Below are 26,636 nucleotides of genomic sequence, written 5' to 3'. Positions count from 1 at the left end.
GTCATTGAAAGCCATAGAAGTGACAAAAAGCAGAGACACACACAGGTGGAGTGGATGTCTGGCCTCCTGCCTTGGCTAAGGTTTTATAACAGTCCCAGATGGAAAGTGGCTCGCAGCAGGAGATCAGAGCAACATGAAAACACAGAGTCAACAGAGAAAACACAGAGGCCCTCGTCACAATAAAGACGATTACAGTCGACACGTCAGTTCTAAATAAGCACACGTTCACATTCAGTTAGGAACAAGAGCAAAAACATGGTGAAGTGAAATTAAGTCAAATCTAGTTTCCCGTTTCATGTTCAAGCTCATGCATATAAATATATCGCGTGAAACAGGGGCGGACAACTGGTATTGATGATGCCCAGCGATTTTAACCCCTAAAGTCCAGTTCGTTTGACCAGTGTGATCGCTCCGTGCCCAAGCACAGAACTCGGACATAAACGCCACTGTGCCATGCAGAGAGAGAGAGAGCTTTTTTTTCTCCAAAAGAGTGCAGTGTTTCCCACAGAATGACAGCCTAACTGTGGCGCAGGGTGGAGGGTAACGTTAACATAGCTATCCTTATTAACTACACTCTTTACATGCTCGCTAATATTTTTTTTAAGGTGGGTTTCCGCCATTGACGGCGTTCATGATAGAGAGAGATGGAGCAAGTGAGACGAGGTGCTGAGCGAATACGTGCGCTGCACGCAGCTCTGCAATCAAATACGACTTTAAATGGGCCTTTAAATGAACCCTTTATTTGTGGGCCGCCACAAATAAATCAAATATGGGAAACACTGGAGTGATGATGTAAACGTGCTCCGGCTTGGATCGTTAAGCGCAGTGTGAGCGTCGGCCAGCGGGGGAGTGGGGACAATCGTGCTCGGGCACAGTATAAGGCAACTGGGCCTAGTGTGAGTACGCCCTAACTTGGTCTGGTATGTGTGATGTGTGCGATAGTGTGGGAGTGGAGCAGGCGACAGGCGAACTACTTGAGTTGACGACAAGGTTACATAACTCTGAAATTCATCCGTGGTGTTCTGTCGGGAGATGTAATTACTTAAAACAATTGTGAGTAAGAAAAGAATGATTCCGGTAATATGTTAGAAGACACAGACACCGTGGATATTTTACAAGCACGGACCAGGTAAAGCATGGCTTGACACACCTGGTTTTAAGTATAAATAATATGGAAACGGTTAAGTTATGAGTAGAGGAAAAGTCTGCAGTGTAAAAAGTCATAGGCTGAAGCTAATAATGGCAACTAGCAAGTTGTTTATAACCCCATTCCTGAAGTAAACATGCAACAGCCTGGAAGAGAGGGAGTTTGGGCTTTTAAGAAGGAGCGGGGGTGCCGATTTAAAGGAAAGGGTGCGCTGGATTTATAAACAACACAAATGCGAAACCCTAGTGTGACCAGTGGCCTATGGTGGCTAATGTGAGCAGACTTCAGATGCATTTTGCTATCTAAAGTTGTAAATGACATCTAATTGACAGTTCGTACTTGTGCTACTGTTACACGACATTTTAATAAATGTGACTTTTGTCTGTTGTGCTGAAAGTTAAAAGCTTTAAAAAGAAGAATTTAAAAAGGTAAGAAGTTCCTTTAGTACCCTGAACACAGCCACTGTAGTTTATTATTGACTTTATTTATAAGTCAATACAACAACACCATCCTGCTGCTTTAAATACTCAGTACTTCCTCACTATCCACAGCTGACAATAGTCCCTCTCAAATACACAAATAACTACTGTTTGAGAAACATGTATTGTTATCAGTAATCATTTCTGATGTAAAAATATGTTTATCTGGTTGTATGCCTCTGTATGAATTCAAACTTTATATCTGATCCGTCTTCTTCGCTGTCAGCATGCCACGTAGGCGCACAGAGCATGTTCTCCCCGACGGAGCTTATTTAGTGGAGTGCGGTGTGTGATTCGAAAGCTTCCTGCTTTTACCAGCTCCAGAATTTCTGTCCAATGAATGGATGATCTTAGCACACGTGTGGTTTTGATTACAAATTCTGGTTCATTTTCAAAAAGGGCAGTGTTAAAGCAAACCGCACCAAACAAAACAAATAAAATGACCACTGACTGAATGCGCTCTTAGATTTACACCTTCAGTAGGAACCGGTGAGCTTGGGGCTGAGAGCCACAGACAAGGACGTCAGAAAGGATTTAGAGATGGATCGCTGTTGCTGGTGTTGGTCTTTTTATGTTGGCAATAACAGAAATACTGAAAATCAAGAGCCTTATCCTGAAAAAATAAATAAATAAAACAAGCTGATCCCATAAAATGGACAGTGTCCTCATAAAGGGCCCAATGAGTCACCAGTATGTCTCTTTGGAGTCATCTGGAAATATTGCAAACAAACAAATTATCTGACAGGACTGAATCATTCACACATAAATGTGAGTTTGATCAGAATAACATGAGATAAAAAATAACCACACTCTTCAGAAATGTCTAAGGTTGAGATGTTGTCTTTGAGGTTTTATGTCATAACGTGTCCTATTTCTGAGTAAAGCTCTGATAAAAAGCCTGTTTTGCAAAATGAATTGTTAGAAAATTTTAGCTGACAGAAAGAAAAAGAAACACACCCAGGCGAGGAGTGTTTTTAAGATGAGCTAGATACACCTCCTGCCAGTGAGGCAACCTTGAGCTAAAGACACTAACAATCTAAAGATAGTCTGGGAAAATACCATTGTTGCCAGTCAGAGTGATGAAATTAACAGTATCCATCTGACAAGACGACCGCAGAGATCTTACACCGACTCAAGGTCTTTTTTGTGAGCGTTTCAAACTATCTTCATTCGCAGACATGGAGTGATTCACCGTGTCTAAAACCTCACATTAAAAACACAAATCCTGCCTGATCAAGCAGAACTTTCTTCAGCTGTATTTAATTCCTTCGTCCTAGTTGCCTGAAGCCCAAACCTTCCCTTCACAGCCCCCTTTTATGTGCCTCCTTTTGTTCCCATTTATGCTCTGTCCCATAATAGAAGAATATGGGATTCCTCAAAATATTTTTCCATTTTATTGTCACACGTGGATCCACTCTGTTGTAACCTCTGCGGTTCTATCATTAACCAACAAGCAGCCCATCTGAAGCAAATATGTGCGAGTCCTGCAGAAGTCACTGGGCCTGTCAACAGCCTTTCAGCAGCTGCGTGTGCGTTGTCAGAAGTGCCCAATGGCAAGGCAGTGAGTGAACCTTAAATTGCTCATAACAGGATGTTCTGGTGGGAGAGCGGCAGCTAAATATCCGAGAAGTAAACATGTCGAGCCAAACTCATGGGCACGTCTGAGGGTTTTTGTTGACAGCGAATTACAGTCCAATGAGCCCACTTCACCTCAAGGCTACACAGACTTTTAAAGCTGCACTGGGAAACTTTAAAGCTCAGCTCCAGCTGCCAGACGAGGGAACCATTTGAAACATCTCAAAGGGCAGAAGCTGACTGAACACATCAGGATTAGTTGACACATTATAGGGAGCGCTACTTAGCTTGCAATAAACGTCTTCGGTGGCTCTGGGGGGAAGTTGGTTAAGCCTGAATAAATAATCCTTATGATGTCATTGTGATGCTATCGAGATGCATTATGGGACGTGTAGGTCCCAGTGTCATGATATTACCCCCTTTTCTGTCACAACTACATCTATATATCCATGCATGATGGCCAAGTTCTCAAAGGCTGCTCAGTCTGAAGACAAAAGCTAGTTAGACAAAGACTATAAAAACTGAAGAACTAACTGCCACAGCTGAGAGTTTTCACTCCTGCTGGGAATATAGACAGTGACAAAGAGAAACCACAAGCTAAATTGTTACATGTGTTCAAGCTACTATAAGCCTGTGTTTGACAGTGTTGGTAAAATATACCATTTCCCTACACTTGTGAAAATATACCTAATTCCACACTCCCAAAATCCCAGAGAGCTGTGTGTTTGAACTTGTCAGATCTCCATCTAAACAACTGGCGGTTGTGTGCGTGTGTATGCACGAGGGTCAGTGAGGAAATGAAGTGGGAAAATAAATGAAACACTGATTGAGTTTATTCTCACCGGGAGTATCTTCTGCTCTGGTCTGTCTGAATGTAATTCTGCAGACCAACATTGTCCTTCTGTCATCACAAGGACGGTATTAGGTCTGACAGATAACAGCGCTGTCTGTGAAATGTTGGCCCTGGTGCAGCTGGGAGTGGTTTTGTAGATGGAGACGATTTAAAAATACAGTGAGAAAGTGTTTCGGTAATATCTTTGAGAGGTTAAACGCTGTTTTCTAAACGCATCAGCTTCCAAGTACACAGCTTGATATCCTGGCCACCGTACTGTACAAACCTTTGAAGAAATAAACTTCATTAATGAAAATTCATCTGCCTCTCAAATGTGAAGATTTCCTGCTTTAGTTTGTCTCGAATCATTGTGATCTGAATCATCTAAACATCATTGGGGTTTGAACTGTTGGTTGAACATAACAAGACTTGAAAACTTCACCTCCTCACAGAGAAATTAAAATCAGTAGTTTTCAGTATCTAACTATTATCTAACATTTAATAGACAAATTAATTAATTGATTAATGGACTAAAGTATTCGGCAGAAATAGCCATTATTTAAAACTAGTGTTACTTGCAAGCCCAAAAAACAAGCACTGTCTGAATGTATTTTTATATGTTTATTGAATAAATAGCTATGAGCGCCTACGAGTCCCTAAAGCTTCCTGAAAAGAAAAGCTACGGGACATCCTGACAAACACACCTCTCATAACGGTTCCTTTAATCGAAGCTCACAGGGAGAAAGAGACAAAAAATAAACAAATAAGCACAATACACACTCGTTTACTCAAACAGTCAATGAATCACGCCTTGATGGCAGGGATCACTTTGTGGCAGCAGATGCGACTCAAGATGGAATTTTACGAGCTACGTAAAATAGAAAAATAGCAGGAAAGTGGTTCGACCGCTCTTCTCCTTCCTGTTTCGCAGGCCAGATGCCAAATAGAACGAACATTTTGCTGCTGCATCCACAACATCTGGTGTCAACGTGATTGTTTTCCATTAGAAAGAGCTATATAAGAAATCCTAAAACCCATTCCATCAACAGATGGGTGAGCAAAGCTCCATCTGAAAGAAGGCTATAAAAAGTCCTGGGTAAAGTTTATAGTAATGAGGTCAGTGGCACTGAAGAGATTTGCGTAAATACACCTGAAGAATGTTCTGTTCTATCTCTCACTGCTCCTCCCTCCATTAACCGCCTATGTCTTCCTCCCTAACTCCTGTGCCTCCTTGATTTTCCTTTAATGCATGACCTGATATCAGAATGAACCGAGGCTCTCCAACACACCCACTCCTTCCATGCCTCCACCAGCATCATTTCCTGAAGATATCTCACTTTAATGTCTTCAGGCGTGGGAGTGTGGTCCCTTTAAGTATTCGTCCATCTCTCCTACCATTTATCCTACCTTTCTTTACTTGTACTCGTTGTTACGGGACAGCAAAGTGCTCTTTTAGAGGATTGTCTACCCTGACAAAAGTACATTTTAAGAGTAAATCATGAAGAGGTTTATCTTCTGGAGAATGTTTGGCTTGAAAATGGTCAAAAAAGAATGAATATATATATATTTTTTAAATCACACCCTACTGTGTACATGTGTTTGTTCTCACCCGTTGTGTGTAACAAGACACTGGCGTAGCCCCAGCTTCCTGAATATATCCACAGTGATGTCCATAGGTGTGTGGTCGGTGACCGTGAAAGGGCTCAGGTCCATGATGCCCCTGAGGCGGAGCGGTGACGGAGCATCAGCAGCCTGAGCTGGAGCATGGTCCGTAAAGAACACCTGGGAAGCACTGACGACTCCCTCCTGGCGCTTCCGAGCGTTGTCTGAAAAGAGTGGTGGTTAACATTTATTATTAAGTGAGTGAGATGTGAACAACAAAACAAACAAAAAAATAAATAAAGATAACACAAATTATGATGTCATAACATTAGCAATAATTTCTAAATTGCAGTTTGCTAGCAAACTTTAAAGACTTCATATCGGGAGGAAATTGATAATCTTGCAGAGTGGTGTACAGAGAACAACCTACTACTCGACGTCAACTAAACTAAGGAGCTGATCGTTGACTTTAGGAAGAAGGAGATAAAGACACACACTCCTGTCTACATCAGTGGAGCTGAGGTGGAGGAGTGAGCAGGTGAACAGTTTTAAGTTCCTGGGAATCAGAATCACAGAGAACCTGACATGGTCGTCTCACATCTCCACACTGGTGAAGAAAGCTCAGAAACGACTTTCTTAAAGAAGCTTAAGAAGGCCAAATTCCCACGCCAAGTTCTTGTCAGCTTTTACAGAGGAGCAATAGAGAGCATCCTGACTGGAAACATCACAAACTGGCATGGGATGTGCACGGCCCAGGACTGAAGGGCTCTGCAGCGAGTGATTAAAACTGCTCATAAGATCATTGGTACCCATCTCCCGAGCATCAGTGATATCGTTGAGGTGAGGTGCATACAGAGCCTAAAGGATACTAAAGGACAGTACCCACCCAGCCACAGCCTGTTCACCCTGCTGCCTTCTGGGAAGAGATATAGAAGTTTCTGCTGTCACACCACCAGACTGCAGAGCAGCTTTTCCCCCCAAGCTATCAGACTCTTAAACTCTAATTCATCCTCAGCACTGCTCCATTGATTAAATTTTATTTCTGTTACCAATTTAATCTTCATTAATGTTTAGTGTCTGCTATGTAGCAGAAGGGAGTTACAAAACTCAATTTCACTCTACAACTTGTTGCATTGTGACAATAAAATCTACCTACCTAAAAGTTGTCATTTCAACTCAATCACAAGATTATCTAATGTTATATATAAAATATTTGAAGCATTCAGCATTTCCTATTGTGATGGTATATTTCCAGATATACACAAACACTTCTGACCTATTGATATGAGCAGGTCTCTTCTGAGTACAAATCCTACAAGCCTCTGGGACTCCTGAGACACGACCACAGGGAAGCCACTGTAGTGAGTGCTTTCCACCAAGGCCTGGGGACAAATAAAACAGTATGTGTCATGTGTAAAATGGTACAACTACTACAAAACCATAAGTCCTTAGGAAAGAGATGGAATACTTTTTTAGACAGTTTTAGAAGTTGTGACAATGCAATAAAATAATACCTACAATCTACTGTACAATCTACAATATATACCCTCAAAAAAGTACATGTAAAAAACCTGAACCTTGAGAGACTAATTGCAGGCGTCACATCCACATCTACAAATGCTTTGCTTAAATAGAAAAACACGCTTTCCATACTGCTGCGTATTTTAATGCTTTTTATGCTCTGTACTCCGGTGCGTTTTGAACTACTGTATGCTGTTGTGTGTGTGCATGCATACCTCCACCTCCCCTACAGTCATGCCCTCCTGTGTGAGCACAGCCAGAGCAGGGTCCGACCTCCTGGGCCTCATCACGTCCACAGCCAGGCTGCTGTGAGCAAACTCCTCTTTAGGCTCCAAGAACGGGTATCCGTTCAGCCTGATGTGAGCCTGCAGAACATTCTCGAGTAAATACCAAACTCAAAACCGCGCCCTCTTAAATCTAACGCACATTACAGAGTGTGTGTGTTTTTAGCTGGAGAGGAACCAGAGGGACTACATCAAACCACATAAAACTCACAGCAAAGACAACAAAAGGCTAACCTCGTAGATTCCCTCTCTTCCGAATGCATCTGCCACCCATTTGCTGGTCATGGTTGCAGCCATGAGGGGCACGATGTACTCCAGACCGCCTGTCAGCTCGAACATGATGACTACCAGCGACACAGTCATACGAGTCACTCCACCTGCAGGGAGACAGAAGGGGGTCAAATGTTATCTGATTCACCTGGACGTCACATTAATACCAGCATTACTACAGTATGAAAAGAGAGAGTCTGTCTGAGAAGAGAATTCGTCTGCATTTTGACATTTCTTTGTCTGAAAGTTTGAGCTCTTCATTTTCCCCTCATCGTTTTTTTTTTTTTTTTTTAATGGAAATGTCGCAGTTTAAGTTCATGGTTCCACTCTGAATCCAATTATAATCATCTTGCTCGGTTGGAGCCAGAACCCGACGCTGCACTCTTAACTTAATGTCACAGATGTCCTCTGTGGCTTCTTTCTTCTAAACAACTCGCTTAACTCAACTGGACATGAAATATTTCTATTGTGAGTGGATGAAAAAACAAGTTGTCTTTTTTTTAAGCTGCTTAGTACTTTAAAGATGCAATAATGGAGATGATCATAAGCTCTCAAAATTGTTCCCGGATGTAGACTGTTGTCATTACATTCACATGTTTTTCAGTTATAGATTTAAGATTACTGGGGACATTGAAACAATACTTGTTTGGAGAGCGTTACGGCTTATTTTATAATCAACCCTTTTTATACAAAACAGTGTAAAGCAAAATAAGATAAAGTGTTAATTACAGCCTGTCAAAATCTTTTAGATTTACTTTGGCAATGGCTGAAACCGTTGTGTCACCAGACACTTTTGTTATTCGCTTTCTAGGGTGACCTGCAGGTGGAGTAACAAACTCACCACTGAGCTCACAGTAGATTCATGACTGGATACTTCATTGCTAATTCAACATAGTTAATAGGAATTTGCATTGGTGAGATCACAAAAACCTCAGGACATCACATCCAGTAACTACACTGAGACATAAAACAAGTATTCAAGACACACAGCGAGCACAGCCTATAAATAAAACATTTACACATGACAAAATAATACAATAATAAAGCATTCCTATGGGCATGCTCTCTGCACCACAAACAGACTATGATGTATACGTACCATTAAAATGTCTTAAAGGGGACGAGTAGTAACAGTACATAAGTCGTTTAGGAGTAAGGGCCCCTGTCCACCAAAGCGGGAAATATAGGATACATTTGGTGCAAGTAGTTGTACCTAAGTTTACTGGATGTAAAAATGTCAACACAGAGTAGAGCACTTGCTCCGTATGAACAGAAGGCTGAAGCAGGTAGAGAGAGAAGACGGACTTCATGTGACTTCATGAGATTTTGTGGCTGAGGAAACGGCGAGTACCACCATTAAGTCCAAGAGCTGAGGTTGGACGAAGCCCGGTTCCAGGATAGTAACCGTTGCTACGGTGTGGTATTTTTTTCTAATGTGATTGGACAGCTGGGTAAAAAGTGACAAAGCTCAATCAGATCTACTCATGGCTGGCACTTATTCTCCGCCACTTGTGTTAACGAGGGCTATCGTTAGGAGCAGAATGCACTAAAATTGGTAAAAGGTAACTAGCAGTAAAACACAATTGGTAACATGTTTCAGGAACAGAGAAACCTTTGTCCCAGATCTACAAGACAAATGAATGTGGGCTGAACGCTCTGGATAGCTGAAACCCTGTCCTCACGGTAGGAATTTAGCACTCATCCGTTTTTATACAAAACATTTCCTGAGGGTGACGAAGCGCACCAGCTATCTGTTTTCTACACAGCGTTTACTTAGGCTTTGACAAAGGAACTGGAAGCTAAGCGGAGGAAAAAGCAAACACTTAATTCTTGTCATCCATCCAACACTTTTTATAGGACATGATAAATCATCTTAAGACAGATTTACAAAGAACTTGATGATAAATAAATGGTGCAAATTAACAACCCTGATCCAGCTGCTCTGTAGCAGTCCAAAGTCAGACTGCCCGTGTAATCTTAAGCAGATGATGCACAGGGCAACTTTTTGAGCAATGGTGCTGGGCAATGTTGCCATCAGTGGTAATGAGTAAAGATTACTGCCGTAATCCCCTTCCCGCACCACTCCGCCACCTGCCCACTCAGCCGCTGTCCGTTCAAAACATAGTCGGTCTTGCCACCAGCAAAAGTTCTAAAAGTTTATCATCAGCTTTAATCCCTCTGGCATGTTACCAGTTGTACATGCTCAGAATACCACTGTGGCCAGGCACGCACAAAACATCCTGATCAAATGCCCCAAGATGCACCTGGTTCCTTTTATCTACCCCAGGCTGCTTCTGGATATCTGAGCTCTTCACCTGAGGGTGAGGTCAGGACACTCCAACTAAATCACCCAACAACAAAATGTACTAGGCAGATATCTCTGTTGATCTCACGCTCCATTTTTTCCCCTCACTCATCATCAGGATTATGTTTTCTTTACAGTTCAGCGCTCATCTCTCAAACAAATCAAGCGCCAACCCAAGAGCTTACAGCCACTCACGTCTCACCTAAACATGCGGCTGCTCCAACCATAGCGTAGAGCCCCGGAGTGATGCAGTCTGCTCCCGGCGAGCACCACCCTTTAAATATTAACTCGTCATGGTTGTAGTAGGCCAGCTGCTCCATGCCGACACCCAGCAGTCTGCCAGCGATGGCACCGACTGCCATACTGGGGATGAAGAGACCAGAGGGAACCTGGTCGGACAAATGATGAGATGAAGTATAAGCCAGGGCTGCTTAGCCAAATAACTAATTGATCAATTGAGAAAATAAGTAACAGATGAATCGACAAGGAAAATAATCCTTAGCTGCAGCCCAACACTGTAAACTACTTCTCTCTTGACTGTTAAAAAGAGCTGATATATCGTAAGATTTAAGGAGTTTTATTGATTCTCACAAGGTGATTAGGTCACAGCAAAAACATGACACAAAGTATTGAAAATTAAGATGAGTATTTATAAAACTGACAATTGTATGCTTTGGTTATTGGGTAATTGGACTGTTTTAGGGATGAAATCTTTGGGAATCTCACGATTTCATTCAGAATAGATTTTTAATGCAAGCAAGAAAGGGGTCTCTTCTTTCAGCCTCTTACACTGTGTGCCTAAAGCATTCACTCATGTCTTTACCATATGGGTAACACTTCCCCTTATTAGTATTTATAAGCAGTTTATAGACATTTCATAAATGTTTGTAACACACTATAACATAAGGACAGTTTATTAAGTGTTTATTAACATACTGTATTTGTCAGCAATTATAAGACATTTTAAATTATTACAACTGGCTTTTACTTTATACACCAGCTTACGGCTGCCTACAGGAGGAGTTACAGCTGTTGACAAATACATTAATAAACACGTGTATCTGCTTGCAACTACATTATAGTGTGTTATAAACCACTTGTAGTGAGTGTACAACTCCAGTGGCAACCTGTGAATCTCCGGTGAACTCCGTGCCCAAGAGGGATATAAGGCAGTGCTGGTAATAATGGTGGCCACACAATTTTCACTTAGGGGTGTATTCACTTTTGTTGTTGCCAGGGGTTTAGACATCAGTGGCTGTGTGATGTGTTATTTTGAGGCAACAGCAAATTCACACTGTTAAACATGCTGTACACTCACTACTTTACATTATAGCAAAGTTTCATTCTTCAGTGTTGTCACATGAAAAGATATAATCAAATATTTACAGAAATGTGAGGGGTGTACTCACATTTCTGTGAGATACTGTATAACTGCATATACATGTTAAATAGCAGCCATTAAAATGCTGCCAATACAAATGATAACCTAAGCTCACTGGTCTTGAAGAGGATCACTCAACTAAGGCAGAGAAAAGTGTGAGGAAGTGATTGAATCCAAAAGGTTTTGCCTTCTTTGAAGATGGACTTTTGTGTTTGGGAGTGCTGTACACTCTCTAGGGGCAACATAAATCTTAATGACACACAAGAATTGATTTTTGGTCACTCATTACAAAGACAAAGACATCCTCATCATGTCAAGTCGTGATTGGACGGACAAGATTCTCCCTAATAATTATTCTAAAACACAATTTCCACTTGTATTTTCAGCCAAATGAAGTGCACTCAGTTAAAAGCGTCTGTAATAAATCTCTGTTATTAATGTCTTTCTTTCACCAATAACTTGATACTCCAGTGAGCAACAGGATGGAGAGTCATGCTGCTGTGACTCAGCTTCTGAACCATACAAAAAGGCTCCAGAGGTCCAATTACACGTCATCTAAATTCCAAAATGGGTTAGTGAATGAAACTATGCCGCTGGTTCCAGACATATTAGAGACAGCTGTCTTTGTGGGATTTCCACACTCCATGTTACACAGAGTTCACAAAAACATTAATGAGAAACCAAAAGCAGCATCAGCCAAAAATTCCTGATCGATAACAGAGTTTAAAGGAGAGTAGTGACACTTTAACAAGCGACACAATAGCCAATTATTCAGTCGTAATGTTTGTGTTTCTGTCTGTCTGTGTGTGTGTCTGGACCAACCTTCATGCCAAAGGTAATCACTGTGATCAACATCTTGAAGATTAAGGCCAGGGCCAGCTGCCACAGAGCGGTGTACAGGCCTTCTCCCGCCGGCCGGTCAGCCAGGCTGTTACCTACACCTGTTTCTGATGTGTTTGCTGGCTGAAAAGCATGTGTGGAGAGTACGGTAGGAGAGGAAGACAAATAGAGAGAAGATAGAGAAGTGACAAAAAACATTATGAAAAGGAACAGGTAGCCAGACAGAGAAACAAAAATACATTTGAAATTACTCAAAATGCCAGTAGTTTCAACTAATGAAGTAATTATCTATAATATGACACCATTCCCACGCCGGTGGTCTAAAGCTCTATATTTGCTTATTTTGTGGGAATAAAAATAACATCAGCTGACCTGTTTGTAGCCGCAGAGCTGAGAGGAGTCGAGCAGAGAGCAGTCGTTGAACAGCTCAGAGATGAGCTCGGCTCCGCTCATCCTGGTGTAGCTGTTTGGGTACGCAACCACAGCGGTCAAAGCTGCAACCACCAGCACCTCAATGACAGGGTAGTGACCAAGACGCGTAGATTTACCTGTTAGAGAGGCCGAAACTGATTAAAAGGCTAAAAACAGAAGGAAATTGTTTCATTCAAATCAATAAAAAACAATCTACAATTAAACTACAGAACTCACGTCTCCTGCACCAGGCAATGTTGGCCTTGATGAACAGTGCCCCCCAGAGGCCCCCGAATATTCCCAGCAGGATGAAGGGGGCCAGCTCCACCAGGTGCCACGGGGCATGAAACTCCACATAGAACAGCACCAGGCGGCTGTTTCCAAACGGGTTGATGGAGCGCAGAGTGAAGGCCGCCACCAAGGCAGCGAAAAATGACCGCCACAGGGTCTTCAGAGGGAAGTAATAACTCACCTGAAGGAAAAAAAGAGAGAACTCGTAAAACCATAAGATCATAATGATACTGTACTAATAGTAAATAGAGCTGCAACGATTAATACAGTAGTTGTCAACTACTAGATTAATCGCCAAGAGAATTATCGCTGTAGTAAGAAATGCACAGATTACAGTTTTCCTGCCTGATTCCAGTTACTGATTTTTTTTATTTTTTTTTTTTAAAAGGTCTGACCTGCCGAACCTGATTTTGGCCGATTGCGATTTTATTCCTTTCTAAGAACTATAATTGACAGCATACACAAACTATTGGAAAAATCTGTTTTTATTAGGTATCTATCAGGTATCCTATCAGCACCAGTATATTTGTTAGCTAATTAATCACAAACAACAGTAATTTGCTCACCTTACTTTTCCCCTCAGACACAGAAGCACACACCAACAACTGTCTGTCTGTCCATCTCTCTCTCTCTCTCTCTTTCTTTCTCTGTCTACTATGACATTATTTGTCAGCAGTTTTATTTAAAAGAACTGGCGCAGATCAGCTGAAAATTGGATATTTGACACCGCTCGGCCCCGGTCACCGGTCAGGGTAGACGAAATAAAAACAGCCTATTTCAGTCTCCAGCTGATCAATCTGCGCGTCTCTAGCTGTAGAAGATGAGTTACAATCCAATAAGCTGTTAAACAAGCTACCAAATAAGCTAGGTAATGTTTAATGAGCTCATGGAAAAATAATAGGTTATCATAACTTTTTTAATGACTCAACATCATCTGTATTAAAAGACAAGAATCAGTTCATCCAATGTTTAAAGTGCATTAAAAAGCCCTGCCAGCCTACTTAACATTACTAGAGTTTCACAACTACTGAAGGATTTAACTGGTTTTCTGCCACCGGACTCCTGTGAGAGAGAAAGCAGTGGACCAAATCACTATGAGGCAAGAGAGGTGACTCAAAATGTTTCTAAACTTACAACGCACTTTTATTACCCTGTATGCATTTCTATTGTTTCTATTTACACAATTATAGATCATTATATTATTTGATGGTTTTTAGGGGGGGGACACCCATCAGATAGGGGGGGGACCTGAATCACCATGAACTGCTGCAGAAAAAGATCATCAGAATGCAGGAAATAACGTATTTAATACTCAGCATTAAAGATTTCTTAAAAAATAGTGTTAAAACCTCAAACCTCAACCGTCAATTCGGGTCATTCCCAGCTCCGACCACCGAGGTAAATGGAACGCAGCATCAGTATTGTGTCAACTAGGGAAGCAACATCTCAGTGCTATTTCCAGGGCTAAGACAGTTAAATGTGTCAAACTGTACATAGTTTTTACAGTTTTGAACCCCTACTGAGGTGCCGAAAATGTAGCAAAAAATGAATGCAATGCACTATTGCACTCACTAATAAATCAACAGTTTAGTGCTCAGTCCCTTTGTTCGAGAAGCAGTGCTCTTTTTTTGTGGCTTAAAACTGCCCTCTGAAGTGGTGAAAAGGTCTCCAGGATCTAAACCTCTGCAAGGCGTTTCATTAAAGATGGATTATAAAGCTGCAGACACATTTATTTCCACTATGCAAACATCAACAGTTAACAGGTTTCGTGGTTTATTATGACCCAAGTTAGGTGCCAGTCACATTTTCAAGAGAACTTAAACAAGACAAGGAAAGAAATTTAAAACCTCTTCATATTAGTTTTGGTAATGGGTACTTGCAGTATTGTTCTGACGCTGAAAACATAAGAAAATCAGTTTCTCTCTGATCCTGCCATGTGTGACACACTGTAATGAAATCACTTTTGCCTGAAGTGTCTGTTATATAGTTGCGGTAGATTTACAGTCTCACGTTGCATCAGATATCTGATGTTGTCTAAGATATCAATATCAGTCTAAACAGATGCAGAAAGGGGATTACCAGACAAAATACCCAGGCTGGTTGGCCAGCAAGAAAAAGAGTGAATAAATTATTGTTCTCACCTCCTCCAGGCTGAACAGGACTCCTCCTATGGGAGCACCAAAGGCCACAGACACGCCCACTGCTGCTGCTGCTGATAACACCTACACGCAGCAAAAACAAACAAACATCTGAATTCAATTCAGTTGTAGTACGGCACAAGTGAGATGTTAATTTAAGATACAAACTACATAAGAATCTGTGAAAGGAGTTCATTATCTCACTTCTGTCTGTGAAATCCACTAAGGATTTAAGTTACTACACTATCTACCATAATCATATAATCATTTTGTCCTTGTGGGAGTCTCTTTTTGTTCCTGTGGTTTGCTCAGACACAATCAACGAAGCCCTGCTTTCTCATTGTTGAATGAGCAGATGTTCTTTGGTACAGTCCATTTCCTACCATAGACAACAGCTGAGTGAGAGCTGGTCTGATCAAAACCAGGAGTTCCCAGCACTTTTGTGATAAAAAGACCAAATACAACTACCGTGCACCAAATCAGTGATTTGAATTTGAAGAATTTTGTCTTTCTTAAGCTAGTGTTCGTCTGGGATTTTAGATAATATAGTCTGAGAGACTGTAACACTACAACAGCCAGTTCAATACTTCATTTTATAACTTCTCCATTTAAAGTAAGCAACTATTTTACACCCAGCTTTCAGAGCCAATATTAATTTGTCTGTTAACTCTGTTGTATGAAAGTAAAAAACAAATAAACTGAACAGCAGAATTTAAAACCACATTGTTTTGTTTTTTAATGGGGTCTATTCTATCAGCATCTCTCCAAAAACTAGGACACTGGATCCTAAACTAGCAATAAAATCCCTCATTATTCATCCCCGCACCCCAAACTGCCTCAGAACCTACCTCTCGCCGCTTGGCCTCATTCTTGCGGTACTTGGTGAACAGATGACACAATATATTAGCGCAGCAGCAGGCGACGTGTACCAGAGGGCCCTCCTTCCCTAAACTGAGCCCAGAAGAGACGGCTAAAACCAGGGTAATGGTCTTGATGATCAAGGTCCACTTCCCCAGGTATCCGCGGATGATGAACCCACTGAGGATGGTTTTAATCTGAGAGAGGCAGAGAGGGGAAGAGTGAGCGACTCACAACACCACCAATCAGAGTAAACTAAATTATAACACAATGTAAAAGAACCTATTTGGAACACAGTGAAGGAGAAGCTAAAAGCCAGAGTGACGTTTATCTGGCCCTCAAAAAACAAAACAAAAGAGAGGCAGAGGCAGAATCAAACCAAGTACAGGCTCAGTGATCACACACTGGCAATCGAAAGAGGGAAACACAAAACAAGCGTGGCAACCAATACGCAAGAACACAGTATATGTGGTCACTGTTGAGACCAGGATGCACTTCAGCACATCAACATGCCACAGCCTGAGGGACACACACACATTCGTAAAAAATAAAAAATATTGTAGTGTTTATAGTTCTCAGTGTTTGTATATAATGTATATATTGTTTTTATTATTATTATTCATGAGGGTGACCAGATGAGGATGGGTGAAATTCAGGACAGGGGAATTGGGGGTGGGCGTGGCCTCCAGTACATTACATTCAGTCTTAATCAGTAAAACACGTGAAAGCCAAAACTCAACGCCAATATTAATTATTTAGGTTCATGAAGAAAACTGTCTGTCATTAGGAAAAAAACACAATGACTGTGTTGTATGTAACAATGTGTAATTTATTTCATTAAATTCATCCCAGCAGTGCGGGGCCATCACATCTGTCTGCACAACACACATGTAAGATCTCCCCTTATCCGTGGCTGCCTGCAGCTACACTTCCCCCCCGTCCTTCCGACTTGAACTTCCACTATCTTAACAAAAAAGGGAACAGAGCACACACGTGTTACTTTGTGGCTATAACAATGCTGTTCACCGTGTCTATGATACCGTTCAGGTCCTGCTGTAGCCAATGGAAAGCCAAGCAGCAACTCCACAGCATTTAATGTTTAATTCGGCTATAACTAGCTAAACTAAGGTTTGTTAGTGTTCCGAATTTTTCTGGATGTCTGGTCACCCTAATATATAATTTTTACTTTTTGTTTAATAGCACAATTCTCCTGTTTGTGTACATGTTTTTATTAGACACTTGCTTTGGAAATGTAAACATCCCGTTCCAATAATGTCCCACTGAAAGAAAGAAAAGAGTGAGCTGTGTGTGCTGAGACGAAGAGGACGTGTTTGAGATTATATGTTTGTTTATATTAGGGAGGGATCCGTTTAGATATGTGTGTGTCAACGTATAACCAAGAAAAAAGTAAGAGTGTAAACATTTATAGGAGGGACCCACAAGAGAAAAGGAAGTCTGGAGATATTTTTCTTTCAAATAAGCAGTTAAATCTCGCGTGCGTGGGCATGCTGACCACTGTCTGACCTTCCAGTGACGGGAACTTTAGGAGAACTTTATGAAACAGTTTATGAACGCAGGGAGGAGTTGTGTTTGTGTGTTTTGTTCTGTATATATGACACGGGAGAATCAGTTTTGATATGTTCGCGCCCGGTCAGCTTTTCCTTCTTCAGCTCTTCACTTCCACAGAAATAAAGAGTGAAAGAACAGAGACGAAGAGAAAGTAAACACTGATGGCAGGATAGCAGAGAGGATGGAGGGAGCCCTGTCTGGCTTTCATGCTCCATTTAAAAAAAAATAAAAATAAAATAAAGGTGAGATATACTGATAAAATCCCACCAGCAACCACATGTCATTGATATTTTTTATTGTTACAGTTTCATGTAAATAAATCAATGTGACTGCACGCTGTAAGGAAAGCAGACAGTAAGCGAAGGGACTAATCTGCAAATTGTTTATTAACATTAAATAAAGAAAGACATGGACATATTTCAGAGCATTCCAGCTTGTCCATTCATAAACATTCATCACTAAAGCAAACGTTATCAATGAAGAATTCATTATAAAATGAAAACGTGAAATAAAATGTATGTATAATAAATTTATGTATAATAAATGGTCTATAGGCCTATATTTATTTAGAAGAAATAAGCGGCATCACATTGATGCTGCTTTATAAGTACGTTACTATTCTGAGTGCAGTTTTACCTCTGGTATTCCTGAGCCACATGCGTACGGGGCAAAGGCTCTGACCAGCGTGACGGCCAGGAAAGAGAAGAGTAAAGCCCAGAAGATGTACATCAGGTAGTTCACAATGTAGGCAAACGCACCCTGCAGAGACACACAAAGACTCACATACATCAGATATGCAGACATATGATTTATTAGTCAAATACTAGAGAAAAAATCTTCACATTATTAATTATATACAGCACTGTACAAAACTTTAAAAGTTAAGTTAATAATACACCTGACAATATGCCTACAAAGTCCCTGACTTTGTGCAAGTAAACCTATAAGAGCTGATGCTGAGGGCAAAGGGTAGTCGCAAGAAAAATTGATTTGATTTAGATTTTGTTAATTGACATTTATAATCACTCAACATGTCTATTTTTGAAAGTATTCTTACTTAACAGCATTTTCCCACACCTGCATTATGACTTTGCACAGTACTGTATATTTTTAAATAAAGATAAAGGCTGTATTTGATTCATATAACATCCTGGCTCAGCTGTGGTGTTCACTTGTGTCATGACAGCTTACAACCAGTAGATGGAGCCGAAGCACCACTACAACTACTGTTTGTGGCATGGGATAATGTTTTCTTAGTATGAATTTATGAGAGAGAGAGAGAGCGTAATGACTGTACATTAAATCTTGCTAGGCAGTGAAGAGTGCAACGGGCCCTCGTGTAAATGCAACAACTCTCTTCAAGCACAGGCATCAAGTTAGGAAATGGAGAGAGACACAGCAGCTCACAGTCCTGGATCATGACATGCAAGCAATTTACTTTTTTCATACTTAATTGACACATTTGGAGCCAGGATGTTTGTATGCATTAGCCTGACTTTCACTAAAGGTCATGACTGTGCAGAAAGCCATTTTCACTCTGGATGAGTTTTCCAGCACTGCGGCAAAGCGTTGCAATGTTCTCCTACCTCTGATGTCCCCGTTATGAGCTCCCCCCAGCTCTGCCACTGTGGACACCGGTCCCTCTCCTGAAACGTTGTCTCGTTGGACGTCCAGCAGCAGTGCTCGTGGTTGAACCAGAAGCCAACGAGACAAATCCCGTCCTTCATGTCTGTCAGCCAGTGGGCTGCGATGTCAATGCCGCCGGCTAGAGCACCTGGGCGAGGGAAGGACGAGTTTGGGACAAAGAGAACAAGAAACATTTATGGTGAACACGTTTTCACTCCATCCGAACACTGCAGAAGCTTATTTTACCTACCGTCTGTCACCACATGGGAGTTACCTTTAAGCTCAGCTAAGCAGGCAACAGAGAGACAAGAGGAAAGGTACATGCACTGCTGTTTTGTGTTTAAGAAGCCATTTAAGTACATTAAACTTCTAGAGATTACCATCTTAACTTATAACTAAATAGTGTGTACAGAATAGTGTACACTATAGTGTGACATGGTGCAATAATCAAACTGTAGTTGGTGTTGGACAGGTACTGATACAAGTACCGGGTGTCGGAGTGTTACAAAGCTGAGTGCCAGGTATAAACAACACACCAATAGAGAGGGAACATAAGCGCAAACCCACTGTGCTGTAAGTTTTCCACTTAGCAGAAGTGATATCTAGCTGTGCAGATAGTTTGGGTTTTATTTCCTGTGGCTTTGTCGATATCTGCTGCTATGATTTGCCTCCCCCACTACAAATGAGGAGAGAGGAATTTGGTTTGTGGTGTCAAGCATTCCAAAAATACCTTAAACAGTGTCCCAGTTTCTAACGGCAGGCTTTACTCACATGTTGATTTATTTTATGCGTATTAAACAAAATGAGTCCAGGCTGTAGCTTTAAGAAATAAAGTGCATTACCTGACATGAGTCCCACCAGCAGCATAAGAAGCCATCCAGAGAAGGCATCACTGACGCTGTGCAGCAGAGCCATAGTCGACTGTCTGCTCTTATTGGTGATCTGGATGGAGACGAAGAGATCAATGTTAGAAATTATCCTATATTGTATTACTTTACATATGGTTGCAGTGATACTTCTTATTTATGTTGCTGCTAAAACAGAGGTCACTATGTTACAGCTCAGGTGCTTTTACACATGGATTATGTGCACTGATCACAGTAAATAGTGCTTTTGAATTTCACCACTTCAGCAGCGGGTACATAACCTCCAGTTTCACTAAGCAGGGCGTGAAGAGCAAGATTTTATACATGGTGGTTGTTTTCTGTCAGAGTTACCACAAACTGGAGTTCAAACTTTCACTTCCCATATTTTCTAACATATATACCAATTTTATGATGTGCTTATTAAAGCTTTGATACCCAGAGAGCGTTCTTCGCCTCATTACAGGTGTGACAGTGAGGTAAACTCTTCTTTGTGCTAAATAACTCTGATCTAGTTAAGGTTTTTACACTATTTCCCTTCCTTAAATAGACGCAGTGCTCTTCCTCCTACCTCTCTGTGTCTGTCACGGTCCTTGCTCTTCTCTCGGACCCAGTCGATGGTGTTGAAGTCTTCATAGGTGCCCAGTCCGGGGACTGGGTCCTCCAGTGGGTCCACAAGCTTGCTGGGTCCGTCTCCGTTCATACCGGCTGCTCTGCTGTTGGCGCTGTATTCCTCATAACATCCTGGGAGGGAGGAACAGGGAGCGAAAGGAAGAGAAAGAGGGGGGAGAGAGAAAAAGGCATTAACACCCTCACACACAAACACCAGCCTCTTGCTTTCTATCTAGCACACATCTGTCTACCACAGATTTTGCTGTATTGCCTTCTGCCCTGGTGCGTTTTGGAGATCAGTTATTTAAACACTTAGATTGTGACTTGGATGTTATTTGTGCTTTTTGCGGTCAGAAGTCCAGCAGTATTTCACACACATTTGCTCTATTTGTTTAAATTTTCTACCATGGTGAAACAATTTCAGGCTATTTCAACATACAGTCTGGAGCTGGGCGGAGCAGGAAGCTTTCGATTCACAAACTACACTAAATAAGGTCTGGCATGGCATGACGACAGTTCACAGCGCAGAAGATGGATTCAAATATAAAGTTTGTATTCACAGAGGCTACGTTCATGCAACCAGATCAACAGGTTATACATCAGAAATTATTACTGCTAACAATACTGCATACTGCTGCGTGTAGTGCTATCAATAATGAGTCGCGTTTAGACATTTCTGGATCAGCCCTAATATAAATCTGAACCTATTACACTCAGTCATTCACACCTTAAACGAAAGTTGGTTTGGAAACGGACCAAGACCACCTTTTCAGGGTGTCGGCACGGTTGTTTGGCGATTGCTGTATTCACACCTGCACAAAAGATCCACACCAAGGGGGGAACACACCTGAGTTCAATTCAATCCAACCATACGGCGCGCACACGCACACGCACACGCACACGCGTCTTGAGAAAGTGCTGGCAGCAGCAAACCCACTATTATTGCTCACTATTGTTACTGAGCAAAGAAAGAGGGAAGAACAATGAACAAAGAGGCAGCAGAAAATGTGTATTAAAGCCTACTGTTGTAATAGTGATAACACCATTCTCAACAATACTGTATTAATGAGTGTTTGAGGCACAAAGCAATGAGATCGACTTCAGCTGCATTCTCTCAAGTGACCCACGACAAAAGGCCTGGAGTACGTGGCAGCGTCTGAGCCACAGTCTGTTACTTGACAGCAGCAACCAATCAGAAACAGCTCCCCGAGAGAAACAGGAAACCACATAGGTTGTTCAGTCCGTTCTGAATTCTGAGTCATTATAGGACCAAAACAATCGTTTATGTCGAATAAAAATTTGTTGCATTAATGGAAGACGTACTGCAAATGACGGAGGTGGTGCTTCCTGTCTGTGTGAGGAAGTATAGGGAGATAAGAAGCTGACAGGAAGCTACATGTAAACATACATGCTGGACATATTTCAGAAAGAAACACGTCACTCAACCATTGTCTTTGTTTAAGTGCTGGGGTAGAGTTTGCCATTTCAGTATGACAATAACCAGAAAATATAAACGGCTATTGAAATTTTACCATTATGTAATGCCTCACAAACACCAGCCACATTTCTAACATGACAGTAAGGGAGGGGAACATCCACTGAAACAAAAGAAGCACTTACACCTGAGTTGACAAGTTGGACTGGTTTTAAATTCTCTCTCTCTCTCTCTCTCTCTCTCTCTCATCTTTAAAAGGGAAAACACAACCAGAAAGACCACAGCTAGAAAGTTGATGACATTTATTTCTATAAGTTTAACAAAGACAAAAGAAAAATAATTAAGTAGTAGTACCTTTTAAACAATAAACTATATGTATGTATGTATGTATGTATGTATGTATGTGCGTGCGTATGTGTATATGTACACTCTCGTCTGTCCTGTACTGCAGCCTTGAGGTGACATGTTTATTTCTTCTGTCAGGTCATCCGGTCTTTGTTGCAAAATTCTTGTCTCACCTTATGCAACACATCAGCATCTATAAGGTTAAAGGGAAGGAGTCAGCTGATGGTAATGAGACCTATAAAGTAACTAGAGCCAGGTGTGAGTGAGATATCTGCGGAGGGAGGAGTGCTGTAATAATAATCACTGTCTGGCAGCACGAATAAAGCGACAAAATGGTTTAAATTTAAAACCAGGAAAAACTATTTCTTGTACTGCTGGCATGTTAAAGCTTCTCCTAAATCAATGACCCTTGCTGTAAAATGCTGGAATGTGCTACAGATCATATGACCATCATGACCCTGCACCGTGATGGGTAAGTGTCATTCATGAATGAATGAATGAAAAATGCTTGGGCTGCAATTAGCCACATGACCCTCCATCAAAGTTCGTTTGAAAACCTTTGAAACGCTGTGGATATGCAACAACATTAATCTGCTATTTGTACAGAAGCTCATTTGAATATCTTGAGTCAAAGTTGGTTATCAAGCCAAAGAGACAGCCATTGTCTTTGACAGTTTACAGACCCAGGGCTGGCAGTATAAATAAAATCCTCTTTTATAGTATAAGTTATCTTTTCACCATGATATCGGCCTTTTTAATTGGCGGCTCGCGAGCCACATCCGGACCAGAAGCAACCTCCGAGCCACCCAGTAAACAAGACGGGAAGTGCACCACATTGACAAACACCCGACTTTCTGGACAAACTTTCCCGAGGGATCACAGGGGAGGGACGCTGAAGTGCAGAGTTTGATTGCATCTTACAAATAAAGCCTGGTACCCTGGGGTGGTCGGGTTGCATTTTTCAAGACTGAAACAGTCAAAAATTATTTTTACTACGTTCATTTGCGTTTAAAGGTTTTAAACGGGCTGCTGAAAATGTCTTGCCCATCCACATTTTCTGGTTTTAAAATCTGTTGTCTCATGTCTCAACCCTATTGAGAACCTCAAAATCATCCACTGTAGAGAGATATACAGTACGATCCATAGCCAAATTTTACCAGACTTTGACTGATTCGATTTCTCTACACTCCATCTTTGGATGACAGAAGTACATGTTATTTTTATTCCTTAAGTAAATAACTTAAAAGGTTCAGTGTTTAATATTTAGGAGGTTCTATTGACAGAAATGCAATATAATATCCATATCTTGGTTTTAGTGGTGTATAAAGGCCGTAATTAATGTTTTTATTACACTAGAATGAGCCATTTCTATCTACATTCACCACGGGTCCTCTTACATGGACGTCGCCATGTTGGTTTGGTTTGAACCAAACCATGCTGGTTACATGATGACGTTACATTTACTGCATTTAGCTGACGTGATACATCATGAGTATCAGTAAAACATCAATAAATCTAAATTGAACGCTACAAAGCAAACAGCGGTGGATCTGTGCTAACGTTAGCTGGCTGTTGAGCCTTGGATCACTATAGGCTAGTAAACAAATCACTCCACATTTGCTTTCTTGCAGGCTAAATCAACAATTTAATACCGGTGGTAAACAGAATAGTAATATGGGTCGCATTAGCTGGTAAAGTAATGTGAAAAGCTATAATGTTACATATTATATATTGCACCGGATAATGTTAGCAACTGTTCGGCGTGAGCCAACGGGCAACCGTGACTCTCGTGACTCCACCCTTTCTGATGTTCACTGTTTTCATTATCTGAATCTCATTTGGTCTGACAGGCTTCATTACATAAACCTTTATTGTTGTTTTTATCCTTACGTGGAGTTTTTGTTGGAGTCTCTGATATGCTGGGAGCCGGTTATTTTGTGGTGTTTGTGGACTGCATTTCGTTAGCTGTGGTGTTGCCGTAGTCAGGGAGAGGCTCAGGCTCGGGAGCGCGCACAGGGCTACATCCCGACCCGGTGTCCTCACATTAATAACAGAATGGTGGCTGATGCAAGCAACAGAGAAAACAGGCTTGACCTTCATTTTTAAGTGAGGTTTGAGCCCATTGACAATAAGGCAGAAAAATATGATTTATTAATAAGTTATTTCATCGAAAAACTACATATAGCCAACAACAACTTACAAAACTAAAACTTTAGTCATTGCCATCATTCAAGTCCTTGTGTGCCCTTTTCTTTCGCCCCTATTAAAAAAAAAAAACCCGTGACTGACCTTTGCACCTCACTCATGATGGCCCAAAGAGACTCAGTGAAGTCTTGAGAAAACACTATCACATAACAACAAACACACTAAGAGAATAACACTAGCGAGTGAATGCTAAAAAAACAAAGACAACTAAAGAAAACAAGTAGTAAGGATCGGAGTTTGACCTGAGATATAAAGTCATGACTGTGTAAAAAAAAGGAACAAAACAGCTTCTGTTACCCCAAACATGCATGAAGTAGGAAATGCACAACACACACACACACACACACACACACACACACACGTATTGTTGCTGTAGACCAGTATGTCAAATACACAGACATGTACACAGCTGTACACACACATCAGCCACCAAAAACATCCATTTCTCTCATGTAAGCTGCAGCACAGAAACATTAACCACATGACTCAGTGCCTGATGGGTCGTAAAGTGGTCCTAATGATTAAACTCCACCGTGTTAAAAGTTAAAGGCATCAGCAGAAACACAGCATAGCCGACAGCCTTTCTTTGTAAATGCATTTAAAACTCACTTTCTCATTTATCCGTTCAGTGAGTCATTTTGAGTGCAGACTTTCTCAGAGACCAAAAGAAAAAATAAAATAATAAGATATATCAGAGCTACAAAGAAAGCTCTCCCATAAAGTCTCCAGCGACCCAAACTCACCATTTTCAACCAGATCCTCCTCATCCAGCTGCTTAGTCCAGAACTCCCAGACCATCTCTCATTCCTGGTCCCCAAACAGCCCAAACTGAGTACCCACAGTCTCTGTGAAACCTCTTCCCTCCTCTGAACTCCTCTAGGAAGTGGACTCCAACAGAGAACTCCCTCATTGGCCAGAAAGCTGTGGAAATGAGCAATGATTGGCTAATCTGTCTGGTAAGTAGAAGTAGATTTGCTGAGCTTTTTATAGGTCTTGAGCGTGTGTGAGCTCTCTCCTGATTGGCTGAGGTCGTTCGCTGCGTTAAGATGAGGTCATTTTTGTTTACAAGGTCTTTTGAGTCCGGTGGGACCCTGATGGCTGTCAGAAAGAAAGGCTGTGTGATACACAGTGCTGTGTCAGGTTGTGGGTATATTTGTTTTCAATTCAGTCCATTCTGGGAGTTCAGTCCTTTTTGAATATCAAATACTGAAAAGCTCTCGTCTGGTTTATGCAGAAAAGTAACAAGAGTTCACGAAATAATGCATGAACATATTTTAAACCATGAAACTCTGTTAACAGGTCTGTCTTCTGCACTGAACCCGACCCAGCTATGACCTCGGGAGAAGTGCGTTACCTTCCTCCTTCTCACACAAAAGGTCTGAGTTAGACCTCCATGAGATATACAGTGCCGTGTATTTAAAGTAGATAGGGCTAAACCACGATCAAATTCTTTGGGCAGTGGTGACTGCTTACACTGAAGGGTCAGGACCGGACTGTGGCAATTATTTTACCCCTTACTTCCTGTCTGATGGCTGGATATTCTTGGAAAATTTCTCAAAAGCTAAAACGCCAAAGTTGCAATGTTGAGAAGCAGAACAGGCGGACATGATTTGACTGGTATTTGAAAATACTTTAGACCAAAATTAATGAAACAGGACTATTTCAGTTAACTGCAGAAAGTAGAAAGGGGGTTTCTGGCACAACTTTGCCTACTTGCAAGTGGGGCTGGGTGATATGGCCAAAAATGATATCACCATAAAAAAAATGTTATAATCATATTAGTCGATAAAAATAATTCTCACAATAAATATCAAATCATTGTTTCTTTCGAGTTTAAAGGCTGATTTATGGTCCTGAATGATCATTGAAGAAACCATTTTAACTGTTATACTGATTAACTGTAAACTTTTCTTTATGGACAGAACAAACACTTGATCAATAAAACTGTGGATCATTTTACATCTTTTATTTTATATATTTTAAATCTGAGGTAAAGCATTCAAAATAATTATAATAAAAATATTTTCAACAAATATGCATGAGTAAA

General features: G+C 41.1%; 1 protein-coding gene across 5 annotated transcripts in view; it reads right to left on the bottom strand.

The window, feature by feature from the left end:
- clcn5b (chloride channel, voltage-sensitive 5b) overlaps positions 1-26,636 on the bottom strand; it is a 36,607-nt gene that overhangs the window by 1,270 nt on the left and 8,701 nt on the right. For 4 of the 5 annotated variants that reach the window (XM_046064612.1, XM_046064610.1, XM_046064611.1 and 1 more), the window contains exons 3-16: positions 20,564-20,736; positions 19,972-20,071; positions 19,090-19,277; positions 18,140-18,262; positions 15,925-16,131; positions 15,080-15,160; positions 12,885-13,119; positions 12,609-12,784; positions 12,219-12,359; positions 10,218-10,404; positions 7,675-7,817; positions 7,372-7,521; positions 6,912-7,017; positions 5,643-5,859 (exon numbers count right to left, since the gene is read on the bottom strand). In XM_046064612.1, the coding sequence (XP_045920568.1) occupies positions 5,643-5,859; positions 6,912-7,017; positions 7,372-7,521; positions 7,675-7,817; positions 10,218-10,404; positions 12,219-12,359; positions 12,609-12,784; positions 12,885-13,119; positions 15,080-15,160; positions 15,925-16,131; positions 18,140-18,262; positions 19,090-19,277; positions 19,972-20,071; positions 20,564-20,736 (2,227 nt within the window). Of the gene's footprint in view, positions 1-5,642; positions 5,860-6,911; positions 7,018-7,371; positions 7,522-7,674; positions 7,818-10,217; positions 10,405-12,218; positions 12,360-12,608; positions 12,785-12,884; positions 13,120-15,079; positions 15,161-15,924; positions 16,132-18,139; positions 18,263-19,089; positions 19,278-19,971; positions 20,072-20,563; positions 20,737-25,332; positions 25,488-26,636 lie in introns of those variants that run through there. The other variant, XM_046064613.1, reaches the window with a different exon arrangement.

The sequence above is a fragment of the Micropterus dolomieu genome, linkage group LG12 (assembly GCF_021292245.1).
Source record: "Micropterus dolomieu isolate WLL.071019.BEF.003 ecotype Adirondacks linkage group LG12, ASM2129224v1, whole genome shotgun sequence".
Taxonomy (NCBI): domain Eukaryota; kingdom Metazoa; phylum Chordata; class Actinopteri; order Centrarchiformes; family Centrarchidae; genus Micropterus; species Micropterus dolomieu.
The sequence above is the reverse complement of the archived record's forward strand: the minus strand, read 5'-3'. Positions and strand labels throughout refer to the sequence as shown.